The following is a 25,326-nucleotide window of genomic DNA, read 5'->3' on the forward strand; positions in this document are numbered from 1 at the left end:
GTGATGGTCCACAGAATAGGACCTCCCCATCTTCTTCCCGCGGGTGTCGTACGAGGTAACTATAGGAATCTAAGGCCAGTACATAACCTCAGCACTTTAGGCTATCTTCACGGTGACGGGTAAATCACCACAACAGCATTTGTAAAGAGACTTGGTTTTGCAGTTTCACATAGATGCATTTCCCAATTTCGCTAACTCCCTTTAACTAATTCCTAAATTGACCGATCACTATACCATCAGAACAGTAGCACCGACATATGACATCGCGATCATTGTTTGTTTAGTATCATCATCTGTCCCCATTGTACGTACGTCACGGATAGTCTATTAAACTGTAATTCGAATGGGCATGGGGTTGTTTTACTTGTTAAGTGTCAGTTTTTTTTCGGTGAATAGGGGTTGTATGAATAAAATGTTGGAATATATTTTGGGCTTTTTGGAAGTTGTTAAAATTACTGTCTTCTCAGTATTCGAAAAACATAAAAATATCTTATCGATGTCTCTTTCGTGTCGATGACATGTCTTATAGTGAGACTTACCCAGATTGTACTAGGATATGCGTTATAGGAAAATTCGTCGTCGTCGTTTTAGCCGAAAGACGTCCACTGTCAAAGAAAGGCCTCCCAAAGTTCACAATTTTGTTCTTAAGCATCGTCCGTATATGAGAATTACATTAAATAAAGCAGTCTTTTTTGGCTTGTACAATATCCCACTGACTGTACGTAATTCGTCACAAAAGAAAATTAGATCTGCTATTATAAATAACCACAATGGCCAAGTTACCCACAAAACAATTACGGTATCATCTCACACTATAACTTAATGCAATTACACAAATTTTTTGACACGTGCCTCAACTATAACTGAAAATATTATCTAGCAGAAAACCACCACAACACCACCTTATCTAAGCAAAATACACCTTAAGGCTTTAACAATAAGGTGGTCATCAAATGCAAATGTGTATATGGTTTTCAAATGCATGAGCACCACAGTCGTGTCGAACCTTAGAAGAAAATTCAACCTTATTTTATACGCCATAAGGTCGGTTTCACCTTTGAAAGGTACAAGTATGCAATGGCACGTGGTTCTCAGTGTTTACTCTAGGGATCGAGCCGGGAATCGAACCTATGACCCAAGAGGATAGGCACGCGACTGATCTACTGTGTGACTGTTACGGTTCCATGTCTTTATTTGTGGGTAGTTTGAAGGGTAAGTTTTTTTTAATGGCTTGGGAATTGAAAAAGTGAGTAACAGTTTTTGGTTAATTTATAATTAAGTTAATTTTTTTATTTAGTATCGGTTATGTGATACCTATACATAAATGTCGTCTCATCTTCTGCCTAGCCTTTTCCAACTATGTTGGGGTCGGCTTCCAGTCTCACCGTATGCAGTTGAGTAGGTACCTACCAGTGTTTTACAAAGAGCGACTATATATTATTGACCTTCTCAACCCGGGCGACATGATAAACCTTAGTCAGAGTGACTGTTTTGACTACCCGTAATGACTGCCATAGAAAGAATTATGTAGTAAGCAGGTGTTATCGTTTCCATATTAGCCCTAGCAATTCTAAAAAAAAAAACAACCTGTCCTAACTCATAATCGAACATACTTGCGACACTCCCATAAAGCATAGAAAACATCAACCACTTACACTTGATTAAGCTTTTGATCGTAATAAAATAAATGTCGTACTCGCCATATGCGCGCGCGTCGCCCGTGTAATGAAATCAAAACAGTCAGATGTGCTTGCGTTCATTATTGTCGGGACATTGCGCGGGCCTTGTAATTGGGCTGCATGCTCATTGGCTCGTGTTTTATTAGTGTTTTGTGCTGTTAATGTAAGTTTTCATAATATTGGTAGTCTGTGAATATTGAGTTTAGAACAGGGTCATAAGGTTTGGGGTTTCAAAATTCTCTGTTAATGAAACAATATGGAAGTAAGTCTGCTCTAGTATTTTGTAAGTTATCAGCAGTCGACTTATTGTTAATAGAAACTTCATAGATCGACAGGTTATCCATGAAAACAGTAGATAAATTACAATAAAAGAAAGAGCTCAGGATTAAAAACAATGAAAAGACAACAAATGCACTTATCATGTAAAACAGAGTTATGACAACGCTGCAGTCTCTCTCATGGCTTAAAATTTTCAACTACTTATTACTCAAACAAAAATTACAACAGCAAACTTCACAATTATAACGCGTGCTACAAATGCGGTTTCTATGTTTCCTCCAGGGACATAGACCGTGTCACTACCCCCCTGTGTCATCTCTGACGTCAGCCATTGACATCGTCCAAAGGGTCGCTCGTCACATGCTCCTTGTGATAAATATGCGCGAAATTGTAAAAATAGAAAGCTTATTAACAGATGGCAAAACAGTTGGGACTTTCTGTTCTTTTGGTAGGAAAAAATGACGAAATCTGTTGGGATTTTGGATCGAGTTGTTAGGAGTGAAGTTGTCGGTCATAAAGTTGACCTAATTTTGAGTTTTGTGGTAGCTAAAATGTACACAGATTTCGAACAAACAACAAAAATTTAAAGTCTTTTCCGTAGCTGTATCATCAATCAATTAAACTTTCTTTAAAAATGAATTCAAAATGAGGACAAATGTTGCTTTTAAAATATGTACTAGAGAACTTTTGGTCTGCCTGATGCTTTCAGATAGCCAAAGTACTTGATATTTCTACTATATTTATCATGTTAATTAGGTGATATGACATTCTTTCTACTAAAACATTGCTCATCAGTCCAAAACTGCCAACAACATATCAAAAATCATTTGCTTTGACAGTGAGTCCAGCTCCCCAATGACTACTGTCAGTCACATGAAACTGACACCGGGGGCACATGGTCTTCTAACCGAATAACGTGCAAAATTATATAAATAGAAAGTTTATTAACATCTGGACGTGTTGGTTTTGATTTCAAGTTTTGTTCTGAAATAGGTGATGTGATCAATTCTAGGGAGATTGGCTTGTAATGGATTTGGTTTTCATTTGTTCTTTGTGTTGTTTGAATATACAGTGATGTTAGTAAAACTTCGGTGCTAAAAAGCCTGTTAGACTTGAAAATATAACTTTCTTTTATCAGGTCGACAGGTGTACAGTTTTACTATAGAAAGATGCGTTGTATCAAATAACATACGAATAGGAGCTGGAAGATGATGATGCTTTGTTGTTAGCTCTTACTTCAAAGTTTTTTTTATTGTTTATGTCATATATTTCTTCTTTGACAGAATTTCACTTTGGGAATTATTTAGGAAGTGAGCTTACACTTCTAGTAAGTTGTGCCTCTTACTCTAATAACTAAGCCAACACTCCTCACATCCATATCTCTCAAATCTAACTAAGCGTAATCAACCAAAACACGCTAATAATACAATCGGTCTAACATCTCAATTGATGCCCCGTGGCGTTGCCCGCTGTGCTGTTGTGCTTACGCCTACCGAATGCCTTTGTTAGATCGCTGCGTGCGGCCGTCGCAGGGGACAGTGAAATTTTATTGTATGTACTGTGTTATTTAAATTTGATGGTGAGTTTTAGGATATAATTGATTATATATTTATTGAGCGTATGGAAAATAGGTGGCCGATTTTTTGTAGGAGAAAAATGCAACATACTGATATCAGTAGCGAAAGGCACACGGTCTAGAGTAAGTCGGTCAGAACATCCTAGTCTAGGTAGTCCTGCAAAACATTGGCTCGATTATCTGTCCTACGAAAATAGACATGGGTGGGTAGCCTAAAAGAACATACATATGTAGATTATAAATAATGTTTTGCCTAATACTTTCTCTTGTTAATGTTTCTAATGTAACACCGCAGCAAAGTGAGGCTTTGATGTGTTTTCTATTTAGTTTTATGTTTCAATCTCGAGTCTTAACAGAAGCTACTGGGCTTTCATTCTAGGTATTCTTTTCAGTATTAGGGTCTCGTATATTATCTCTATACCTCTTTTTTCAGTCCCGCATTTCAATACCTACTTTCTGTAGGAGCCCACATTTTGACCTTCTTTCAGCCCTTGCATTTCAATACCTACTCTATGTAGTCTACTGTATTACAATTCCGATGAACCCTCCGAAATTCTTAGCCCAGTCTTATCGACCCTGTTAAGTGCCGTGCGAAACTCCAGGTGTGTTTCACACTACCCCGTGAGAGGAGCCACACTTGCGGGGGTAAATTGGGGAGAAAATGCACACTGCTGTTTTGATTTTAACATTATTCGTTTGAGGGTTAGGGGTTGCGCCAGTGGTCAGTGATTTTCTATTGTTATTTTGATTTTGCTTGATTAGGTCCGTGTGTTGATTAAGATCGGCAGTTATGAAGCTTTGTGCAGTCAATTATTGTGGCTTTTGTTTTGTTTGATTTTAGGAGAGTTATGATAATTCAATTATGAGTTGATGTAATCTGAATCGAGTTTTGCATTTCTCATTTTAGACACATTGTATGCATCTACTGCTTTTTGTTTTGATGCTTTCAAATCTCGAATAATTTACTCTTAGGCTTGAAACCGCGCACGCGCCCATTTAACTCAGAATCAGGCCTGAAAATGCTATGTTTAGCTAAAAAAAATTTTTAATTATAGGTTCCATTTACGTTTATTAACTAACTTCCATCTAATTATTTTTTTACTCTCTCCGTAGTAATATAACATTTGCTTAATTCAAAATAACAGCTGAATTTGCCTTACTTTGAAACTTGACACCTAACTTCACTCTTTTCACAACAAACTATAACAATCAAAGCACGCCTTCAAACAGTGCTTCAGTAATCGAATCAACGTAACTCGAGAACATTGTTTTTTTAACCGAATAATCGAATCGGACGGAACAATCCAATACATCGAAACAAGCGATTATCGCTTCGCCATCGCTAAGTAGTTGCGACAGCCGCGAGTAGGGTATACTTGCGACTAGGGCGTGTGTCAGAGATGGAGGTATAAATATGAACGTGAGTGAAAGGGATAAGGTATGGTTGGAGTGCATTCGCGTAACAACGACAGATTGGCGCGCACATGTCGAGTTGCGATGTTCTTTTTGCTAAGTGTGTGCTAGTGAGGGGTCTAATATCGATAGTTTGAGCTATTTATTGCAAGGGATTTTGAAGATTTGCTGTGTGGTTGTACACATTTTTGGAAGATGTAATTGATATGATAATAACTGTACCTACATTACACTACTAAGTTTTAACTGTAGTGTTTTTTACATTACAGCAAAAGCACAGAGTTCTCTCTTTATAAAAACGAAATCAACTAGCAATATAAAAACAAAAAAATAAAACAGTTTTATTCAGCAAACTATATAGCGTCGCAACATTTTGTTGTAAAAGCTTATTATATTCCTGCATCACGTATAAAGTACATAATAAAACTCGATAAGACACTTCACAAACTCAACACATCCCTACGCAAGCTTTTAAGAGGACACATGAAAGGGGAGCGTCGGGTCGTACGGCTACGCTTGTTTGTGCGATTTAATTTCATTTATCAACGCATTACTTACCGGGAGGGAATTACTTATCCGGATTACTCTGATACCCCTCCACCCCGCTCTACCCTCGACACTTTTCCTATGTAAATACGCAACGAGGTCTGAATTTTTGAACAGTGTATGATAAGGCGGTATATGGTCTTACTTAGTCTGAAGTGTGGGACTGAATTTGAAATATTTCTTAGGCTAATGCTATTTGGATGGTGCCTGAATATAAGAAGGCATTTTGGTGCAAAAATATGAGTGGTTTCGACTTCAGAATGTACGATGATCATCCCTTCTATTTAGAACCACGGGGGTAAATATATAGTATCCTTTTATTCCTCTTAAGTAATTTAAAATCATTGAAATAGTTTTGCCACCATATCCCTTTACTGGTTGACAGGTTTCCTTGCTGGATTTAGTACATAAGGTCTACAGTAAACAATACCTATTTGTCCTTTTTTAATTTTTCAAATGCCAATCAAGTTACAGAAAATAGAAAACAAAACACATATCGATATTATATCACTCACAGTTTCAACATTACAAATTAAAATTCCATACCGTTCTCAAAATATCATTAAAAGCGTATCATTTCGGTGGAATCGCCTTCAGATATGCACTCATTAGTTGTTAATTGATAATAATAATTAGGAATAGGCGATCACATAGTTTTAATACCAGGTGAATGGCAAATAAATTGGTCTAAACTGTGGGAGAAAGAATTTTGTTTAGTGGCTTCTTCGCGTTATTACTAAATGGAAAAGTTCTGCGTGGTTAGCATTTTATAGCTTGTCTTCTATGGGGCTATGGGAAGTTAAATGTCTTAAGTGAGTTGGTGAATGGTCCATCCAGACATTCAATAAATAAATTCACATCTTTCGAGGATGAAGACTTCAGTCTAGTAAGAGTTGCTGTAGATACAGAACTGTATGACACATTATTAGTAATCAATGACGTATTATGCAGGAGCCATATTTTTTTCCACAGCTTTAAAATAAATAGAGATTTTAAACATTTGACAGTTGTCACAGTCTTTTGAAGGGTAAATAAAATGGCAATGATGATTACACTGTGGAGTGGTACGTTAAGCGGCTCTCGACCCTATTTGTTCAATTGTGCATGAGTGTCGTGTCAGGTGGCCCTTTGCTATCTGTCAGAGCTTAGGATGATAGTGGATGTCATCATATTCATGTTGATTTTGAAGTAAATTATCCATTCTTGATATATCTGCTTTAGTTTCTACTGTTATTCTGTGAATATGGTCCTCTTGGTTATACCAATTCATAGCCTAGAAAAGTTGCTAGAAAAGTCCGTCGTCAAAATTCAACACAATCAATTGTCAAAATCAAATTGATTTTATTTTAAATAGGCCTTTGCAGGCTCTTATGAAACGTCAAGTTAATTGCACGGTTCCAAAAAGTTGGTCTCATGGAGAAGAGCCGGCAAGAAACTCCATAGACACTCTTCTAAAAAGTAATATTTTCACAAACATTCTATTACATCAACGTCAATTTCAGCAACGTATTGCATTCTATTTTAAAATACTAATTGACTAGGTACTACTAAACACCTTGAATTCCTAGAATCCATTAGTTAATCAATATCCTACACATGTCTCACAATGAAAGGCCATTTGATTCTAATTAAATATTATGTTCACAGTCAATTAATTGGCGATGTGCAGTACTTAGCCCACTGATTAATCTTAGATGTATCCTCGTCTAATTGGCATGTTACATTTAAATTGTGATTACGAACATTTTTGTTCAGAACTAAAACTTGTCTAGACATAAGCATTAGTTCAGCAATGTTGATCATTAGCTGTGTTATTTGGATTGAATTTATTATTCTTTTGTTCACGTCCAGCCCCTTGTTGAAGTAATCAGGTTTTAAATAGCCCCAAAGCTTTGCAATAGTATAAATCTTTTCAATCCGATTGGCTCTCCTCTTGGAAGAGAATAGAAGCTTTTTTTCTTTGATATTTTTGCTTTTTTTTATCGCATTTACGTGTGTTACTTCCCTATATTTCTTCACATTTTTGTGTCTTACTCAGGGTACACATTTCAAATACATACTTATGTGACTTGGCTATTATTTTATCTCTATAATGCTTTTACTATAGGTATTAAATCTTAGTTATTGTGCTCTTGAGCCATAGCTTCCAAAATTGCAGTTTAGTATTCAAAAATAAGTTTTGCTAAATCCGCACAATGCTGACTTAATATTTTTATTAGCAGACACAGACCCTTACTATTAATATCCATTCCAAGCCCCGCATTTTATTTCTATTCACGCACAACTAAATCAACATTTGTAAGGGGGCGCGCGAATTTGTTTAAACTGAATTTACATATTTATTTGCGTTTATTAAAGCGAAATAAATTTGATGTCTCAATGTGCCCCCTTATGGGTCAATTGTAACCCATATGGATTTATGGGACTTTGGTTTATGTTAGTAACACCTGTTAGTGTTGTGGTTTAAAATATGGAGTTATTTTAATTTGTATTTAGTTTAGTTTTTTGTTGCTCTTTAATTGTGCTTTGTTGTGGCGTAGTACGCTTTCAAAAAAGAGAACGCCGAAGAAGAGATCTTTTTTGAAAGCGTAAAAACACATCTAAATTCAAGAATAAACTACGGAAGCACTGCAATATGAATACCTTATTTTCATTACATTTGAAAAGTCGGTAGGTATTTCGTGGTCTCACAGACAGTTTATAAGACCAGAAAGTGAAAAACACTAAGATAAAAGCGCCGCATTATCCCACGCAAAAAAGTTATTACAAAACGTACTTTAAATCTTATCGCTTCAGCTCGATATATCAAAAACAATATTCACACATCAAACCGATCGCATAAATCCAAAACCACTCCAGATCATACAGAACAATTTTCATACTCCGATATAAAATACAGAAACATATTGTACTACCAACTGAAGTTTCCTTTCATTACTGACTTCCTTCAATTAAAATAAATCCACACACAAAATTAACATACCTCACACACTTAAAATGCCACAACGATTTTAATATATGACCATTTTTGCCTGACCTCCCCTGCCCTTCTGTCGCTAGCAAAAATATTCGATAAATGAAGATGTTTTTCAAATCCCGTAGGTCTTGTTACGCTGGACGTTTTAAGTCTCGAAGAATATCAAAGACGACATAGTGTCCTTAATGGGAATACGTATTTCACCTTGTAAAAGGCGCCGAAATGCGCCCGCGTCGTTTATCTAACTGAAATTAAGAACGAAAACATTTTAAACGAGCCATAAGTTTTTCTTAGGTGAGTGCTTTCTTTTGGTGTTGCCAGTGGCTTTTGGTTGCGGTTGTTAATTTTTTTTTAGTTTGCATTTGGTGTTCCTTATTATAAACATGATGAAGAGGAATATTTATGTTTGGAAAAAAGAAATTGAACCTGACTGCAAAAAAGTAGTTTTATAGTTAAGTAAAATCTGCATTACCTAGATTTTAGTTCTCACGATGACAGATTGCCCAAACAATCTAACCTTTTATTTTAGTTCAGCGCATAAATATAATTTTATTTCCTTAAATCTTCACACTGAATTTATAATTAAACTAATAAATCGACAGCCACTGGCAACACTGATCCGGATAGATGCTCAGGCGCCGCTCGTATGCTCGCCTTCCATTAGCGCGTTTGAATTTAGAACGCGCCGCGATTGGCTGGCAGAGGCAATGAATCATGGCGCCGGCGCTGAGACGTTACACAGGATGCTGTTTAGATGTTAGATTATATTTTGTGTTACATGTGTTAATAAGAAGACACTTTTAGACTTCTGCCGATACTATTATGCAATAGGTAGCTTACTCTTAATCTTTATTCTCGGGCATATTGTTTGCGCGTCTTGATTTCCCTATGATACGATAACTGGTTAAGGTTTCTAGCCATTGTTTCCTTTTAAGGCATTGCTTAAAAATTAAAAAGTAAAGCATAGCTCTTCTATTATCCAACCAGCAAGCATTTCTCCAATCAAATATCGACGAAACATTACATAAAAAACTAGTTACATAAATCGTAGCTACAGGGTGTAGCTACCGTTTGAAAATAACATGAAGCTTCACGTGTGTAGTACAGTGACATATCATTATATCATCCGCGTTGAAACCTCGCATCCATCATTCATAGTACACAGCTATTTGTTATATGTGTTTGACTAGTCGCCAAAACTGTGTCCGAGTGGAATACGTGATTTTGTACAACATTATTGTATTGTTGGGTTTTTTTAGGATGCTTCCTTAACGGTAGAAAGCTAAAGAAATATTTTTTTCACCATTGTTGCCATGGTGAAAAAAATGTTTTGATGGACATCGGATTTTAAAAAATCCAGAAATCGCCACTGCCCGGCTCCTATAGAAAAGTACTTAGGAGTAGTTTTACTTACGGCTGGTAGTTTTCTTACGTTAATTCTATGATAATTATGTCAGAAAATGGTCGTCTCGCTTGTAAAAACCGGACCAAACCATTTCATAGTAAAAGTTACGTTTCTTCAGGATTACTAACAGGCTTTGATATGACTGAGTTTCCTCAAATCACGTCCTTCAGAACTGTGACAACTACAGCAAGTAATCCGCCTTGAGCAAAGTTGGTGATTAATGCTCATGCGTGCACTGTATAAAGAGTGACAAAATAAAGCCTTTATTCACAAAAAAAAAAGACAAGGATATTGACAATAAGAAAAAAGAAGTACTCAACGTTATGAGTAGGTATTGTCTATAAGTTCGTTCTAGTGGCAATTGTTTATGACAACATTTTAAATTGGAAGATAATGGCTTTAAAAGTGTTTGCTCGCAAAATCTTCGAAACAGACTCACTAAAAGTGGCCAAACATTGAGATATGGTAAAATATCCTTTGCTCCCAGACCTTAATTGCGAGGCCGCATAACATCCGCGTATCGTAAAACAAAACGGCCGATGCCAATAACACATAAAGTTTTCTTCCCCAATCCAGTTTGCTGCCATCAATCTCCACACATTTACCATAACTGCCATCCTTTAAAATGTGACCTTTCAAGTCTCACAAATATTTAAGATTACACTATCTCAACCAGACTCTACAAGGAGGTCTGGCATTATCAAAAAGTTTACAACCAGATGTAAAAACTTTTACACTCAAGCAAACCTTTATTCCAATGTCGCAAAGTCTAAAATTCAACACATCAGTTACAAGAATCGGTTGGTATAAAATATATCGTTGCGCATGAGTGACCAATCACAAGGCGCAGCTCGAATTCCAAATTTGAAATTCTTGACGTGCCAACGGCGCCATCTTTCTTTGGTATTTTTTTAATCGTTGTTGTGGAAGGATTAAAGGCTGGTAAGTAGTAATTAATTGCTTTTTATAAGCGTTGTAGAATTTTTATTCGATGATAGTTGTACTACTTTAATGACCCGAATATGTTAACTTCAGAATTATCTTTTAATGAGATACATGGGCAGTATAAAAACTCCAAATGTCAGAAATTTTGTAATGCGTCGGGAGCTAAACCTAGGTGTAGAATCATCTGTCGAGGCTACGGGATTGTACGAAAGCGTTACCGCGGCCCTTTTACAGAAATGGCTCACGAAGGAACGAATATAGGTTTCAGTTGGTAATAGTCTCACATCTCCCACTGTGGGATCATCTAATGATTTCCCACCTCAAAAAATAAACATTTGTTTAGAGCTACATCAGAAAACTTCAGCGTATAAACCATGAAAGGGACAGTAACTCTGACATTTATTATAACATCAAGTGTCTACATAAAATATGCAAAACCAGAGGCCAATCCGTCCAGGTCGGGTAAATCCGGATGGAACACAAACACGGTATGTTTTGTATCGCAACAATAATAGGGTTTGCTTGTCTGTATAATGGTCAAGCGCACCTCGGGCGGTTGGGTGTTGTGTTAGCATTTAAAATGGCGGAGGTGTGTGATGTGTATCATGTGTGTATGTATTTATAATTAAGTAGCTGGGGAAATTTTGTTGTGTACCAATCAGATTCTAATATAATTTAAAGCGTAGCGTAGGAAAGTTTAACAGAAACAAAGAAAAATAAACTTGTATCAGCTGTAACAGAAATGGGACTGAAATGATGTGCAAAACATTTTCATAATGCGGCTATGTAATATATGACTTTGTCATTTTGAAATTTTTCAGGAGCTTGAAGTATAATGGCCTTACTACAAAAACTTTAACAACTGTTTTACACTTGTCTAATAAAATTTTGGCTGCAAAATGAACCATATGTCAACGTCATAATTTGACATTTTTTTAGACAAGGCATAAACTGACGTTTAAAAGTTTTTGTGGTAAGACGGTAAACGTGTTGATTTGTTAGAGTATTTACTACACTGGTTTTAAGAGAACTTTATAAAGACACATTTATTTGCAGAAATGAAATATAGCTTTATACAAATACTAGCTTCCGCCAGTGGCTTCGCCCGCGTAATTTTCGGTTATATTGCGTTTCCAAGAGAATTCTTCAAAAGTCCGGGATAAAAACTATCCTGAGTTCTTTCTCAAGGTTCACTCTATCTCTGTGCCAAATTTTATTAAAATCAGTTCAGTAGTTTAGACGTGAAAGCGTAACAGACATACAGACAGAGTTACTTTCGCATTTATAATATTAGTAGGGATACAATGCACAAATATTGAAACATACAGCACAATAGGTTCCTATCTCGCCCAGAGACTTCTTCCCTATTGCCATAAATATCTACTGAACATCAAAGACCTACTTTCTCAGAAAGAATTAAAGCCGCTTGATTTTTCCAATATTGGATATTACCAATCATTTCACGCCGGTGTACCTCAAGCAAAAGGGGAGAGGAGGTAAAAAATTAAAAAAAATCTCGCTTGGCAAGCATCTTTGTTCGCTGTACATCCAATTATAATTTGCGTAAATATTTGCACGGTTTCTGCCGTAGCTGCGGTGTTCAAACTTGCTTTATGATGGAGGTTTAACACTACTAGAACTCTATGGATGGGTTAATTAAAACGATAATCTGCTTAGAATAGCGACTGTTTATTTGGTAAACTTAGCTACCCTTAATACACCAACTTGTTCGTAAGTATTGCTAGTACTGAACCTCGTACTCCAAACAATCTGCCAATCAGAGCTCGAGTCCTCATGCGATGTGCTGCGCGCCGACTATAAAATGCCCGCACCATGGTTTTCGCACCAGTTCTCAATTGGCATCGGCGTGAAGATGTTGTCGCTGTGCTCAGCTCTCGAGCCGGCGGCGGTGGCGGTGCCCCCGCTGCAGCCATGGTCTCGAAGCCGGGCGCTCGCGCCTCAGTGTGCGCCGCGCGCTCATAGCGTGTGGTCGGTTGATGCTTACAGCTAGGCGGTACAGTGCTCCCCCCCAGCGAAGCGTACTGGAGGTTTGGATATTCTGCCGGACTTTGTCGTGTAGGTGGTACTACGGTGAACAATTGCAGCGTCGGGTTCAAGTTCTAGCAGGAAAGCAGGCTTCAGTCGATCCAGGGAAACAGTCTTTGTTTTTTTCTGGACTTGAATTGTGTACGTCTTATCGTCGCGCTGTACAACTCGGTATGGGCCGTTGTAGGTCGGTGAGAGAGGTTTGCGCGGTGCGTCATTTCGCACAAACACATGCGTACACGTTCGAAGGCTCCGAGGAATGTATGCAGTACGTCGGTCTGTATTTATGTGTGCGTCGTGTAGTTTCTTCATTGTGTTTGCGATGACATCTTCATAATGGGATTTCGTCTGGTCACCTATGTTCACGCCAAGCATTTCACCAGGCAGCCTAAGCGTCTGGCCATACAATGCCTCTGCGGCAGATACATCTGTGTCATTCTTTAATGTTGCACGCAGTCCCATCAATACTGTTGGCAGCTCGTACGTCCAGCTTGAATCTTTGAGTCGTGCTGTTAGAGCATTTTTGAGAGAACGGTGCCATCGTTCGATCATTCCGTTAGCCTGTGGGTGGTACGCAGTCGTTCTTATACGTTCAATTCCCAGTCGTTTCATTAGGCTTCTAAATAGTTCGGATTCGAACTGACGTCCTTGATCGGTAGTCAATCTCTCAGGGCAGCCATAACGCACTATCCAGCCCTCATAGACGGCACGTGCGACTGTTTCTGCTGTGATATCAGCCACGGGGTAAGCTTCGGGCCATTTCGTTGTCCTGTCTATGATGGTCACACAATATCGTTTCCCGTCTGATATTGGTAGCGGTCCGACGATGTCTATGTGAATATGAGCCAGGCGGTCGGCTGCAGGAAAAGTTTCTAGCGGTGATACGGTGTGCCTCTGCGTCTTAGAACGTTGACAGGCGATGCAACTTCTTGTCCAGTTGTTTATATCAGCGTTCATACTCGGCCAGAAAAATCGTTTCGTAATAAGATGTCTCGTAGCTCGAATGCCGGGATGACTCATCTCGTGAATGGCGGTGAACACTGTGCGCCGCAGGGAGTGTGGTATGTATGGTCGTGCACTGTCTGTTGACGTTTCACATAATATTTTATGTTTGGTGTTTAACGGTTGCAGACGCTCAAACTTCAGATTTTTGTTGCGTATGACGTCATCAATATCCTTATCATTCCGTTGTTGGACAGCCAAGTCCTCGTAGTCAATTGGTGATGGTAATGTGATGGCTTCTATCCTCGATAATGCGTCAGCGACGACGTTTTCTTTTCCATCGATATAGTCAATCTTTGACGTAAACTGACTGATGTAGTGTAGGTATCGCGTTCGCAAGGGTGTATCGGTCTTACTGCTTTCCTTCGTGAGCGCGAACGTGAGCGGCTTGTGATCAGTGTACACGGTTATTTCTCTTCCCTCGAACATTCTTCTGAAATGTCGAATAGCTAAGTAGATGGCCAGTAGCTCACGATCGAAAGTGCTATAATTCCTTTGTGCATCAGTCAGTTTCTTTGAAAAGAAACCGAGTGGTTCCCATCTTCCTCTGACGTATTGTTGTAGTGCGCCGCCGACACAGGTATTCGATGCGTCACACATTAGTGATATAGATGCATGTGTAGACGGGTGAGATAAGATAACGGCGCTTTTTATACTGTTTTTGCAGTCTTCAAATGCTTGTTTTTCTTCCGACGTAAATGTTATCTCAGTTTTGTCGTTTTTTTTCGAAGTGTGTAGGTACTTGTATAATTTTTCTTGACTGTGAGCTGCGTGCGGAACACTTTCTTTGTAAAAATTTAGAATACCGAGGAAGCGTCTCAGTTCTTGTACTGTCTTCGGCTCAGGAAAAGTTGTTATAGTCTTCACGCGATCCGCCGTGGGCTGTATTCCTTTTGCAGATACGTCATAGCCCAGGAATTCAAGCTTATCTTTACCGAAAGCGCACTTCGACACGTTTATTCTAAGCCCGTGTTTTTGGAGTCGATTGAACACCTCTTCTAGGTGCTGCCGGTGTTGAACTGGATCAGAAGATGCTAGCAGCAGGTCGTCGACGAATGGAAAAACGTAATGCAGGTCCCCGAGTATATTATTTATGTGCCGCTGGAATGTTTGTCCCGCATTGCGTAACCCAAAACACATTCTAGGGAACTCAAACAATCCGAATGGAGTTATCACTGCTGTTTTCTCAATGTCTTCTTGCCGAATCCTTATTTGATTATATGCTTTGCGTAGATCAATTTTTGAAAATATCTTCATACCCTCCAACCGGTAGGTAAAGTCGCGTAGTCGGGGTATAGGGTACCGGTCTGGTTTCGTTACGGCGTTCAGCAACCTGTAGTCTCCACAGGGCCGATATTCCCCGTTCTTCTTCTGAACTAAATGAAGCGCACTAGCCCATGGTGACTTGGAGGGTCTACAGATTCCTTGTTCGATCATCAATTGGAATGTTTCTTTAGCGACACGATATCTGTGCGGTGGCAAGGGTCTGGCTCGGCAGTAAACAGGTGGTCCCTGCGTGACAATATGGTGTTCCACATCACTGCTGGTTATGTTACTGAAGTGAGGTGAAGTAATCTCGTCGTATTTCTTCAGCAGGTCACAATAAGGGTCAGTCACGTTGAGTGTGAGAACCGTTGGCGTCGATGAGGTACTTGATAGGCAACCATTAATTGATAAGCCGGTCCGCTTGTCTATAAGTTTCTGGGCTCGTAGATCAACTAATAAGTCGTGGTGTCGCAGGAAGTCAGCTCCGATTATTGGTTTTTTCACGTCGGCCACGGTGAAATTCCATTTAAATGAACGTCGTAACCCGAGGTTGAGATCCAAGTTGCGTTCGCCGTATGTGCTTATTGGCGTACCGTTAGCCGCGTATAGTAATGTATCCGATGACGTAATTCCTCGCTTGAATGGTGGTATCACCGATACGTTTGCTCCGGTATCGATAAGGAATCGCAGCTTATTGATGGTGTCACACACATATAGACGGTATGCAGTAGCGTTGCCGATCTTGGGTTCCGTCGTAGCCAAGATCTCGTCTAGTTTTCCTGCTTCCCATTGAAATTGCATGGAGATCTGCAATTTCGTGCGTTCGTTCCAAAGCGTTTGTGATAATAACAAACGCCGCTTGCTGTGGGGCTATATTTACGTTGTCTTCCGGCGCCAAAACGTGAACGAGACTGTGACCTTGAGCGATTGAAATTCCTCGATGGTCGAAAAGCGTTACGCGACTGCTGAACTCTCAACTCAGCGACCTCCCTTGTCAGCTGCATGACGACATCGCGGAGGTCTTGTTCTCCGCGCGATGTCTGCTCCCGTGCACGCGATGATCTCGTCTGACGATCTTGACAGGAACAGAAACTTACGGTATTTATCTCAGTGGCTTGATCGTGCATCTTATCGGCCATTGCAGCGAGAACGTCGAGTGAGGTTTGTTCACTCACAGATAGAACAGCTCGCGTCGCCGCTGGTAAATGCCGCATCCATAGCATTCGGAGGGTAGAATCAGACAGCTTTTCGTGCGCAGGTTCTCTCATACGTCTTAGCAGTTGTGACGGCTTCTGATCTCCTAACTCCATCTCATTGAGGAGTTTCTGCAGCTGTTGAGTTTCTGTCGCCTCGTAGATAGAAAGCAGTCGCTTCTTTGCCTCTTCATATCTACCAGTACGTGTCTTAGACATCACAATATCACTAATTTGTTCGACGTCTAGTCTCTCCAGATGCGCCACCATTAAACTGAATTTTGCTTCATCGCTTGGTTTCTGAGGATTTACGACGGTCTCGAACTGCGCGAACCATAGTGTCGGTTTGTCACGCCAAAATGTAGGGATGCGGGCCTTGACTGAGATGGTTTCAACGTTTTCTGTCTCCGCTTCCATTTGATCACGTCGGGGTCACCACTTTAACACTACTAGAACTCTATGGATGGGTTAATTAAAACGATAATCTGCTTAGAATAGCGACTGTTTATTTGGTAAACTTAGCTACCCTTAATACACCAACTTGTTCGTAAGTATTGCTAGTACTGAACCTCGTACTCCAAACAATCTGCCAATCAGAGCTCGAGTCCTCATGCGATGTGCTGCGCGCCGACTATAAAATGCCCGCACCATGGTTTTCGCACCAGTTCTCAATTGGCATCGGCGTGAAGATGTTGTCGCTGTGCTCAGCTCTCGAGCCGGCGGCGGTGGCGGTGCCCCCGCTGCAGCCATGGTCTCGAAGCCGGGCGCTCGCGCCTCAGTGTGCGCCGCGCGCTCATAGCGTGTGGTCGGTTGATGCTTACAGCTAGGCGGTACAGAGGAATATTGGTTGCGAGAAAAATAATTCATGGGCTCAGAAAGTGTGGCTTTTTGGAACATGTGGGCAATATTGTATGATGGACTGGTGATATTTGTAAAGTTGTAAACCACGGGGGAAGGAAAGATGATGTAGGCAGAAATTAAAAATCGTTTGTTTATTTGATTGGTTGAGACCCAATCAGTCTTCATTGAATTTGAGACGAGTTCATAAATTGCGTTGTTCGTTTTTTACCTGTGTACATTCTCGTGTTGCTTAGAGATAAGTCACCATTTCCAAGGTTTCTTGTTTCCGTTTGACCCAAACAAACAAAAACTTAGTCAAGACATTAAACGTTAACGTTACAACACATAAATTAAAATAAAAATAGAACGTCCTTTTACAACAGTAGGTAATTATTCACATTAGTACTTATTTTAATTGCACTATTCAATTAGCAAGCAACAAAAGAAATATACGTCTACCAGTAACGTATCAATTAATATTATGTAAAACTTGAACTTCCAACAGTAATGTAAACTTTGAGAAAGGCTCTCCTAATCGAATCCCGCGAGGGTAACCGGTAACTAAGGTTTGAGATCGCAGATTTTACTCAGCTAGGATATTTAATCTTCCTACTAAGCTGTGTGAAGCGGCAGTGATTGAGATGAATTGTGTTTAACAAGCTATGGTTAATAAAAGAAGTTTTTTTGTACCTAGTTCAAACTGTATATTCTTAATTTCTAAATCGACCTTTAAATGTGCGACATAAGTCACTATGAAGGTCTGAGTATATGCTATTCTGAAATTATGTATCGTGCACGGATTATTTTTCCTGCCCATATTGAAAGGTTCTTTCAAATTTGATATGTAGTACAATAAATTGGCACAGTTTCAAACATTGAACCGAGTTTCAATGTTAGCTAGCTCCGAGTACTTTAGCGGACGAAATGATGTATTCTCTTGGAAGAGAGGCTTGCAAACCTGGACAGGTGACCTTGTAGATAAACTGCGACAAACTTATTTGATATATAAGGCTATTAAAGTTCAATCATGTTTATTATTACATACCTGTTGGTTAATTTAACTTTCATCTTTCAGATATGTTAAAACAGTTAGGTACACAAGCTTTTTATTTTCAGGCAAACAATTAGGGATCCTTTTTAAATATTTTACACGTAATCAGGAACTTTGTAATTTTCACCAGTATTCTTAACGGATTATATTGTTTCAGCTACCTATGCCTAACTGGGTGCATAACTCGTGCGGAAAAAGCCGGTTCTGCACGGGAAAGTATTCAGACGCTGCTGACGGTCTGTGCTGATCTCTGCCATCCTTGTGATGCTGATGTTGTAAGTATGCTGTTTTATCTTTACAAATAAGCTGGTCTCTGGGTTACTGTTTGAGACAGTTATAAACTTCGACTTCATTTCAAATACATCATACATAAAATCATGTAATCCAAGAGTCGTTAATTGAGTACGCTACGATCAATTGTTAATATCATGAGCATAAAAGATGTTGCTACCTTTTTTGTGTTGTTTGTTTGTTTTTTTTTTTTGTCATGTCGCGTTTCTTTAGATATTAATATAACTTACCATGTACTGTATATAATTTACCACGATTTTGCTAATCGCTCTTTACGTGTGTCTCTACAACGAACATAAAATTTTAAAGGCTCTGCTTAAGTTCTTTGCCTATCTACTAACTAGTCTTTCTCTTCCAGGGTTCAGAACGCATTTGCGCCACACAGTCTCTCCGCTGCGCACTTGGCACGGGCGTGGTGGGTTCCCGGGCGGAGTTCTGCATGTTGTTCGCTCAGGGTGCTGGGCTGGAACATAGCGGTGGATTTGTGAGGGCTGCCCGCACTGCGCATCTGCTGCGAGCGTTAGCTGAGCTGGATCATCAGATTGTGCAGGTGAGTTTGAAGGACATGATCAATGGGAGCTAGGTTTGCGACGCAATTTCTTCGTTGTGCTCTCGGCACGGGCGTGGTGGGCTCCCGGGCGGAGTTCTGCATGCTATTCGCTCAGGGCGCTGGGCTGGAGCACAGCGGACGATTTTTCAGGGCTGCCCGCACTGCGCATCTGCTGCGAGCGTTAGCTGAGCTGGATCATCAGATTGTGCAGGTTAGTTCGAAGGATCATGAATGGTAGATGGCTGAGTGTAAGACATACTCTTTGAAGAATGATGAATGGGAATCATATTTCTATTGATAAGTTTAGAATAACACTTTGACACGTCAATATTTTAAACCAGATGAGGTCGGTAGTTCCGATCTGACTACCTTGAGAAGAAATGAAGGATAACCATGTAAAAAAGGTGTAAAAGTAGTGTTCAGAGTTCATTCTAAAGAAACGTGAAGTACATATTTTTGTCCGTTGTCCTGAAAGTACATTTTTGATTTGGCTTCGTAGTCCACGAAAGGCACGCGCTATTATCGTCATTCTCGAAATTGATTGTATCAGTTGCGTAACTCGGAATAAATCGTATGATTTAGTGAGACTGTCACCATATTAATAGGCAGTCGTTTTTAGGAGCATAATAATCGTCATGGTAAACACCAATTTTCTTGTAACCATCCAAAAACATTGCTAATTACAACCTTTCTTTCATCAACCCCCGATCTTCCCAAAACAAAACATACAAAAAGGCGGTTCGCCAACAAATGAGTTTGGTAATAAAATATTCCGTCCACATCTGTTAGAGAGCATATTTGCCGAGCCTCCTTAATTAAGTGGAGTATCATTGCGCTGTTTGCTTGGTACACAGTGCGGTGCGGTAGCTGGGTGGAGCTACGATGATCAGTGGACATGAGAATTTTTGAAGTAATGTTGCTGAGGTATTGATTTTGAAAAAAGTCTGGAAAAAGTGATGGTGCTTTTAAGAGCAAAAATATTATAAAAACCAGCTAGCAAAAAAGAAATTTTCTTCAGACTTTTTGGTATCACATCAAAGTCTTTAGTCTATTCACAACAGCAGATTCACCAACGATACCTAGAAAATTCGTTGCTTGAAAATACAAGAGTTAGTAAACTGCTACTCGCCTACTGCGTATAAATATTTTAGTAAATTCACCGGCTAACAAATCTAAAATTAGCTGTTTTTCTTTATAATAATTTTATTTACAAAGCCAAAGTTAAGTATACAGTTCCAATTATGTCCTCAATCTTTTGAAGATAGCTCCTGTATTTCGAAAAAATCTAGGGAATTACTATAATCTCCATTCTTTCTCATCCATTTTCCCAACATCTACCAACTACCATACCTACTCAAAGCAAGTGCTCGTGCCAACGTTTCACATTACTCGTCGGCTATCCGTTGCTTGAAGCTACCGGTCGAGCCAAGCACCAAGCTTTGCTTAGACCCCATAACTTTGTTTGTAATGATATTCAACTGCGTGCAGATAATGAGGTAGCTCTCTTTGTTCAAATTCTTATGAATGACGGCTCTATGTGTGTTGTTGATTGGACAAGAAACTATGCGTTTTCTTGGAATTTGTCATTCAAGTTTGGTCGAATTGGTGAACAGGTTTCATAAAGAACCAGAGAGTTTCTATTGATTTTGATTTACTGTGGCTTTGTATCTTTGTTAAAACGTTGTTTGTTGTGTTTGTCAGTTTCTCAATGTCTATAAGTTCTTATGTTGAGTTTAGTTTAGAAAGGCCCTTAAAACGGAAATCATCTTGGCAGCGGCAGCATGTAACAATAAAATTCTTTCAACTCTCTGCTACAAATCACCAAACGTTTATTCCCAAACAAAGATTACTATAATTACTCTCTTTCCTGCTGACCCATCTCTCCATACAGAAGTAACCCTATAATGTCCACAAATTATTGGCGATGTCACGATGTCGCGTGCCGTGTATTGTTCGAGTCCCGCTCCGGTAAGTATCGAGTGTGACGCGTGTGTGTGGGAGGGTTAATTACTGTTGTTATAGATAGTAGATATTGCGGGATCTACACAATTTTATTTTCGTTTGGTAGTGTCATGAATTTTGGCTTAGCTATTCCATCTATAATATTATGTTAGGAATTGCTCTGTACTAAGCACAAGGTCTAAAGATTATTTTCACGGAAAACATAAACGTCCGCTTTTCTTAAAACAACTGTTTAGCTTGAGAAAACTGACGTTTATGTTTTTGGTTTATTTGGACCTAATAGTTATTCATAGATGTTCAGCTTTTTAAACTTCGGAAAATTTGTTTCAGTATAGATTCGCTTTTGCTCAAATACGCTTTTGTCAAATGATTTCGCAATATTTTGCCATCGCGATTACGGGCCATTTCAATCATTGCTACAATTTATCCTATTTCTGTTAATAACGATAAACTAATCCTTTCATCATTTAATTTCCCAAATACTTCTGACCCTGCACCGCTGGTAGATAATCGCAATTGTCACAAAGTCGCGTGCCGGTATTGTCCGCGCATCGCTTCGGTAAATATTGACGGTCACGGGTTGTGACAGCCGGGTATAGGACACACGATATGTATTGTAGTGGCTAGTTATTTAGACGTAGATGTTGTTTCTTTGGATAAGGTTGTTCGGTTATATTTTGTAATATTATATTGTGTCGTCGAATTTAGTGATATTCTGGTTGTAAATACAGAATATCTATTGCAGTTACTCGTATGTCTTAAACTCTGTATACATTGATTAGTGGGACCGAAAAGTTGTGACCTATTTGAATGCTGTTTTTAAAGAAAGCCTACTAAAGCTAGATTTGGGATATCGGGACGAAGATTGAGGTGTAGAGTGGGCAGAGCATTTATTTATGAAAAGCTGCCTACAGGTTTAAAATGGACATTTTTAGACCATGGTATATTTTTTAATTTACCCGAAGGCAGGAAAAAGCAATAAAGGAAACGAATTTTCTTATATTATGAACATGCAAATCAAATTGATTCTTCCTATCGAGCTTAACACAATTTCTACCAAAAACCCCCAGTCTATACTCGTCCCTATAAGTCCAAATACACACTCAACCAACTATAGATACTTATCTATCTCCCGTCGGATCTCGACAATAGTTTAAACAAATAGTTTGCGTTGCATTACTGCAGTAATTGTGTACATTGCAGCACTCGCACAAAGCTCCCGGGATTGCGCCGGTCTTGTGTGCGGAGTTCTAGCAAATCGCTGTTGTTTTGTTTTAATTAGATGTTGGTGTATTTGTGTGTATGGATGGATGGATGAATGTCTTGCTATTGTCTTGATGGTTGAACCATCTTTGCACTTGTGATTAATAAATTAATAGGAGTCCGAACCTAAATATTGTCAAGAATTTATAATTTGTGATGCCCCACGCAACTCATTATGATGTTAAGATTGTTTCCTTATTTGGGATAGAGTTTGTTACATACTTTTATTAGAAAAAAAAAAATCCTAAAACCCTGCCATATTTCAAAATTTCTTTTTACAATTCTTCAACATCCCATGTGGTTTGTTTTCTTTCATTATTTTGATACTTAAAGCTTCCTCGCTTCTCACAACAATAAAATTGACCATCCCAAAACACACATCATCAAAAAACCTCCGTTCATCATTTGTTTTGGCAAACAACCACAATTTTCACAGTCTCCATACCCCCTTGAGAGGAACTGCGATACTTTAGTTTGCAGAAGCTATGCCCTCAAAGTAAACAGTTGCATCTACCCTCGGCAAGCTCGTTACGATGCCACGTGCCAGTTTCTGTAGTTGATATTGTGCCGATTGAGAACGTATAACTGTTGGGTTTTATTACTGCTAGCGTTTTGGGTTGTAGATGGTAATCTCCTGGTTGTGATTACTTAACAATCATTTCGATGGATTTTTCAGTAGGAATGGCTGCTACTGAAATTCCATGTTGCGAATATACATCGTCACGAAGAGGTACAGAAATTCAATATGAAATGGTTTCAGTTCAGATATGAGACGTATTCTTATCAATCGATAGTAACAGACATTATAATTTTTGGAGAATCATTTTCCTTTAAAGAAAGCAACGATATTAACATTAACTAAAATATACGCTTTCATCTTCTGATTCAAAGACATTTATTTTTGCTTTTGATGATCAGTCAACACCACATTCGAACCAATCATAATTTTTCAGTTTTAAAATCAACCAATATTTCCATTCATCCAACAAGAAAATATTGCGAAAAAATATTTCATCGTGAGTCCACAAGGAGGCAACAATACGCTTGAAACCCGAGTCCCCCTAAAAGCGTACGGTATTTATGTTTATATAGCCATCCACTGCTGGCCGTGCGTCGCTAATGGCCGGTCCCGGGAGGTGAGGCCGCGTAATCGATACCTCCCGTTAATGGATTAGGTGCCGCGCCCACCGACTTGATTTCGAAAATTTTTTGCTGTTGTTTTATATGGACGAGTTTTGGGTGTTTTTTGGTTTTGATTATGATGTGATAGGATATGCTATGTTTTGTGTAAAAAAGTAGGCATCATTTGATATAAGGTGATAGGTTTATAGTGAGCTATACAGCTACATAGCTAGAGTTGTTATCGAATTAAAATCACAATTCACCTGCTTTTATAAAAGTATTTTTATGTGTAGAGTATATACAGACAGACAAGCTAATGCCAACGGCGTGTTTTGCATATGAAACATCAGTTACGACATAATGTAGTTTTTATGAGTTTCTGGCATATTCTGACATAAAAACAGAGATAGATAACTCATCTCCCAACACACAAATAATAGTGATTTATTAATTAACTCTCTTTTTCAATCCACTCGGCCCCCTGTCCCTGCGGAGTTGGAACTTTGATGTCCGCAGCCGGGGCCCGATGGGACCCTGTTTGTTACGCTGCCTCGTAGATAAATATCATTATTAGTTTATAACGCACATGGGTATCGGTAGCTTGGTTTGCGGTTTTTATTATGATCGGGGTTTTTTGAATCTTTGTTTTGTTTGATCATTAATTTACCTTTTGTGAGTTCTTATATGTGAATCTATCTAGTTAATTTTCTTTATTTTTTTCAATTAATATTTACATTTTATATGTACATTTACTTAAAACTATCCTAATATCTGTCTAGTTGGACATAAACTTAAGTGTTGTTTATAGATGTCACCGGAAAATAACAAAATCCGTAAGTTTATTAATTTACTACGAAGTTTATAAACTTTCGTAAGATTCTAAACGGGAGATAAATTGTAATATTTTACGTCCACATTTTCGTAAATTTATCAATTTCCGACGTCACACGGTAAATTTATAAACTAACGAATATCTATTCGTAAGATTTTATATGGTTCGACCAATCACAGAAACTCTTTTAAATATACGATCTTTGAAATACGTAAAATAACACACTGCTCTCTGGTCAATGTTCATAGTGGCAATGCTTGTGTCTATGTGACAGCCAACCAATCAGATCGCGCGTAGCGTTTGGTTACTGCTTACTTATTATGTTACGAGTGAGTTCAGTAATTTTATCAATTTACGAAAATGTGGACGTAAAATATTACAATTTATCTCCCGTTTAGAATCTTACGAAAGTTTATAAACTTCCTAGTAAATTGATAAACTTACGGATCTTGTTATTTTCCGGTGACATAGACAAAACAAGGTTGTCTTTAGGTTAGGAATCATTGTCATCTTCAAACACAAAATGTTTGATTAAAGTTAAATGTAACAGTTTTATATACTTATGATGAAGTTACAAGTATATTATATACATCGAAACAGTTATTCTGAATACCGTTAAATAGATACTTATTCAATCATAAAAAGTCTTGTAACGTTTTTGTCACTACACGCAAGTCGAGCAAAAATTCTTTCAAGCTCTTTCACCTCAATCACATCCAACTCCACGCGATCCACTTACAACTTTTGCATCCCAAAACCTCAGCATATCCACTCTTCATTACGTACCCTCAATCCCTCTTCCTCATCGCGTGTCCAAGACACATCGTGCCAACTCTTGGTAACTCAATCAGTGGTCGCGTGACCTCTGCACTTACCGCACGGATTCCATGCTTCGTCTGAGGGTCAGGCCTCGTTTAACTTGGTCTTGGCTTTCGGTAGTTTGGGCACTGAAGTTCCCAAATGGTGGTCATGGCGTGGTGATTCAGATTTGTTTTTCTTTATACGATGAAATGGCTTGTGAATGTTTACGGTTGTATGTTTTGAGTTTGGAGATGGTCAACTTTTGATTATTTTAGTTATGAATGAAA

The 25,326-nt window shown here is 38.8% G+C and overlaps 1 protein-coding gene across 1 annotated transcript in view; it reads left to right on the plus strand.

Annotated features, from left to right (window-relative positions):
• The window catches only part of LOC124642235 (S phase cyclin A-associated protein in the endoplasmic reticulum), a 65,983-nt gene that overhangs the window by 32,319 nt on the left and 8,338 nt on the right, over positions 1 to 25,326 (plus strand). Inside the window, exons 15-16 of the mRNA XM_047180571.1 lie at positions 18,376 to 18,493; positions 18,868 to 19,059. Of these exons, the coding sequence (XP_047036527.1) occupies positions 18,376 to 18,493; positions 18,868 to 19,059 (310 nt within the window). The remainder of the gene's footprint in view (positions 1 to 18,375; positions 18,494 to 18,867; positions 19,060 to 25,326) is intronic.

This window comes from Helicoverpa zea, chromosome 24, assembly GCF_022581195.2.
Source record: "Helicoverpa zea isolate HzStark_Cry1AcR chromosome 24, ilHelZeax1.1, whole genome shotgun sequence".
NCBI classification, from domain to species: Eukaryota; Metazoa; Arthropoda; class Insecta; order Lepidoptera; family Noctuidae; genus Helicoverpa; species Helicoverpa zea.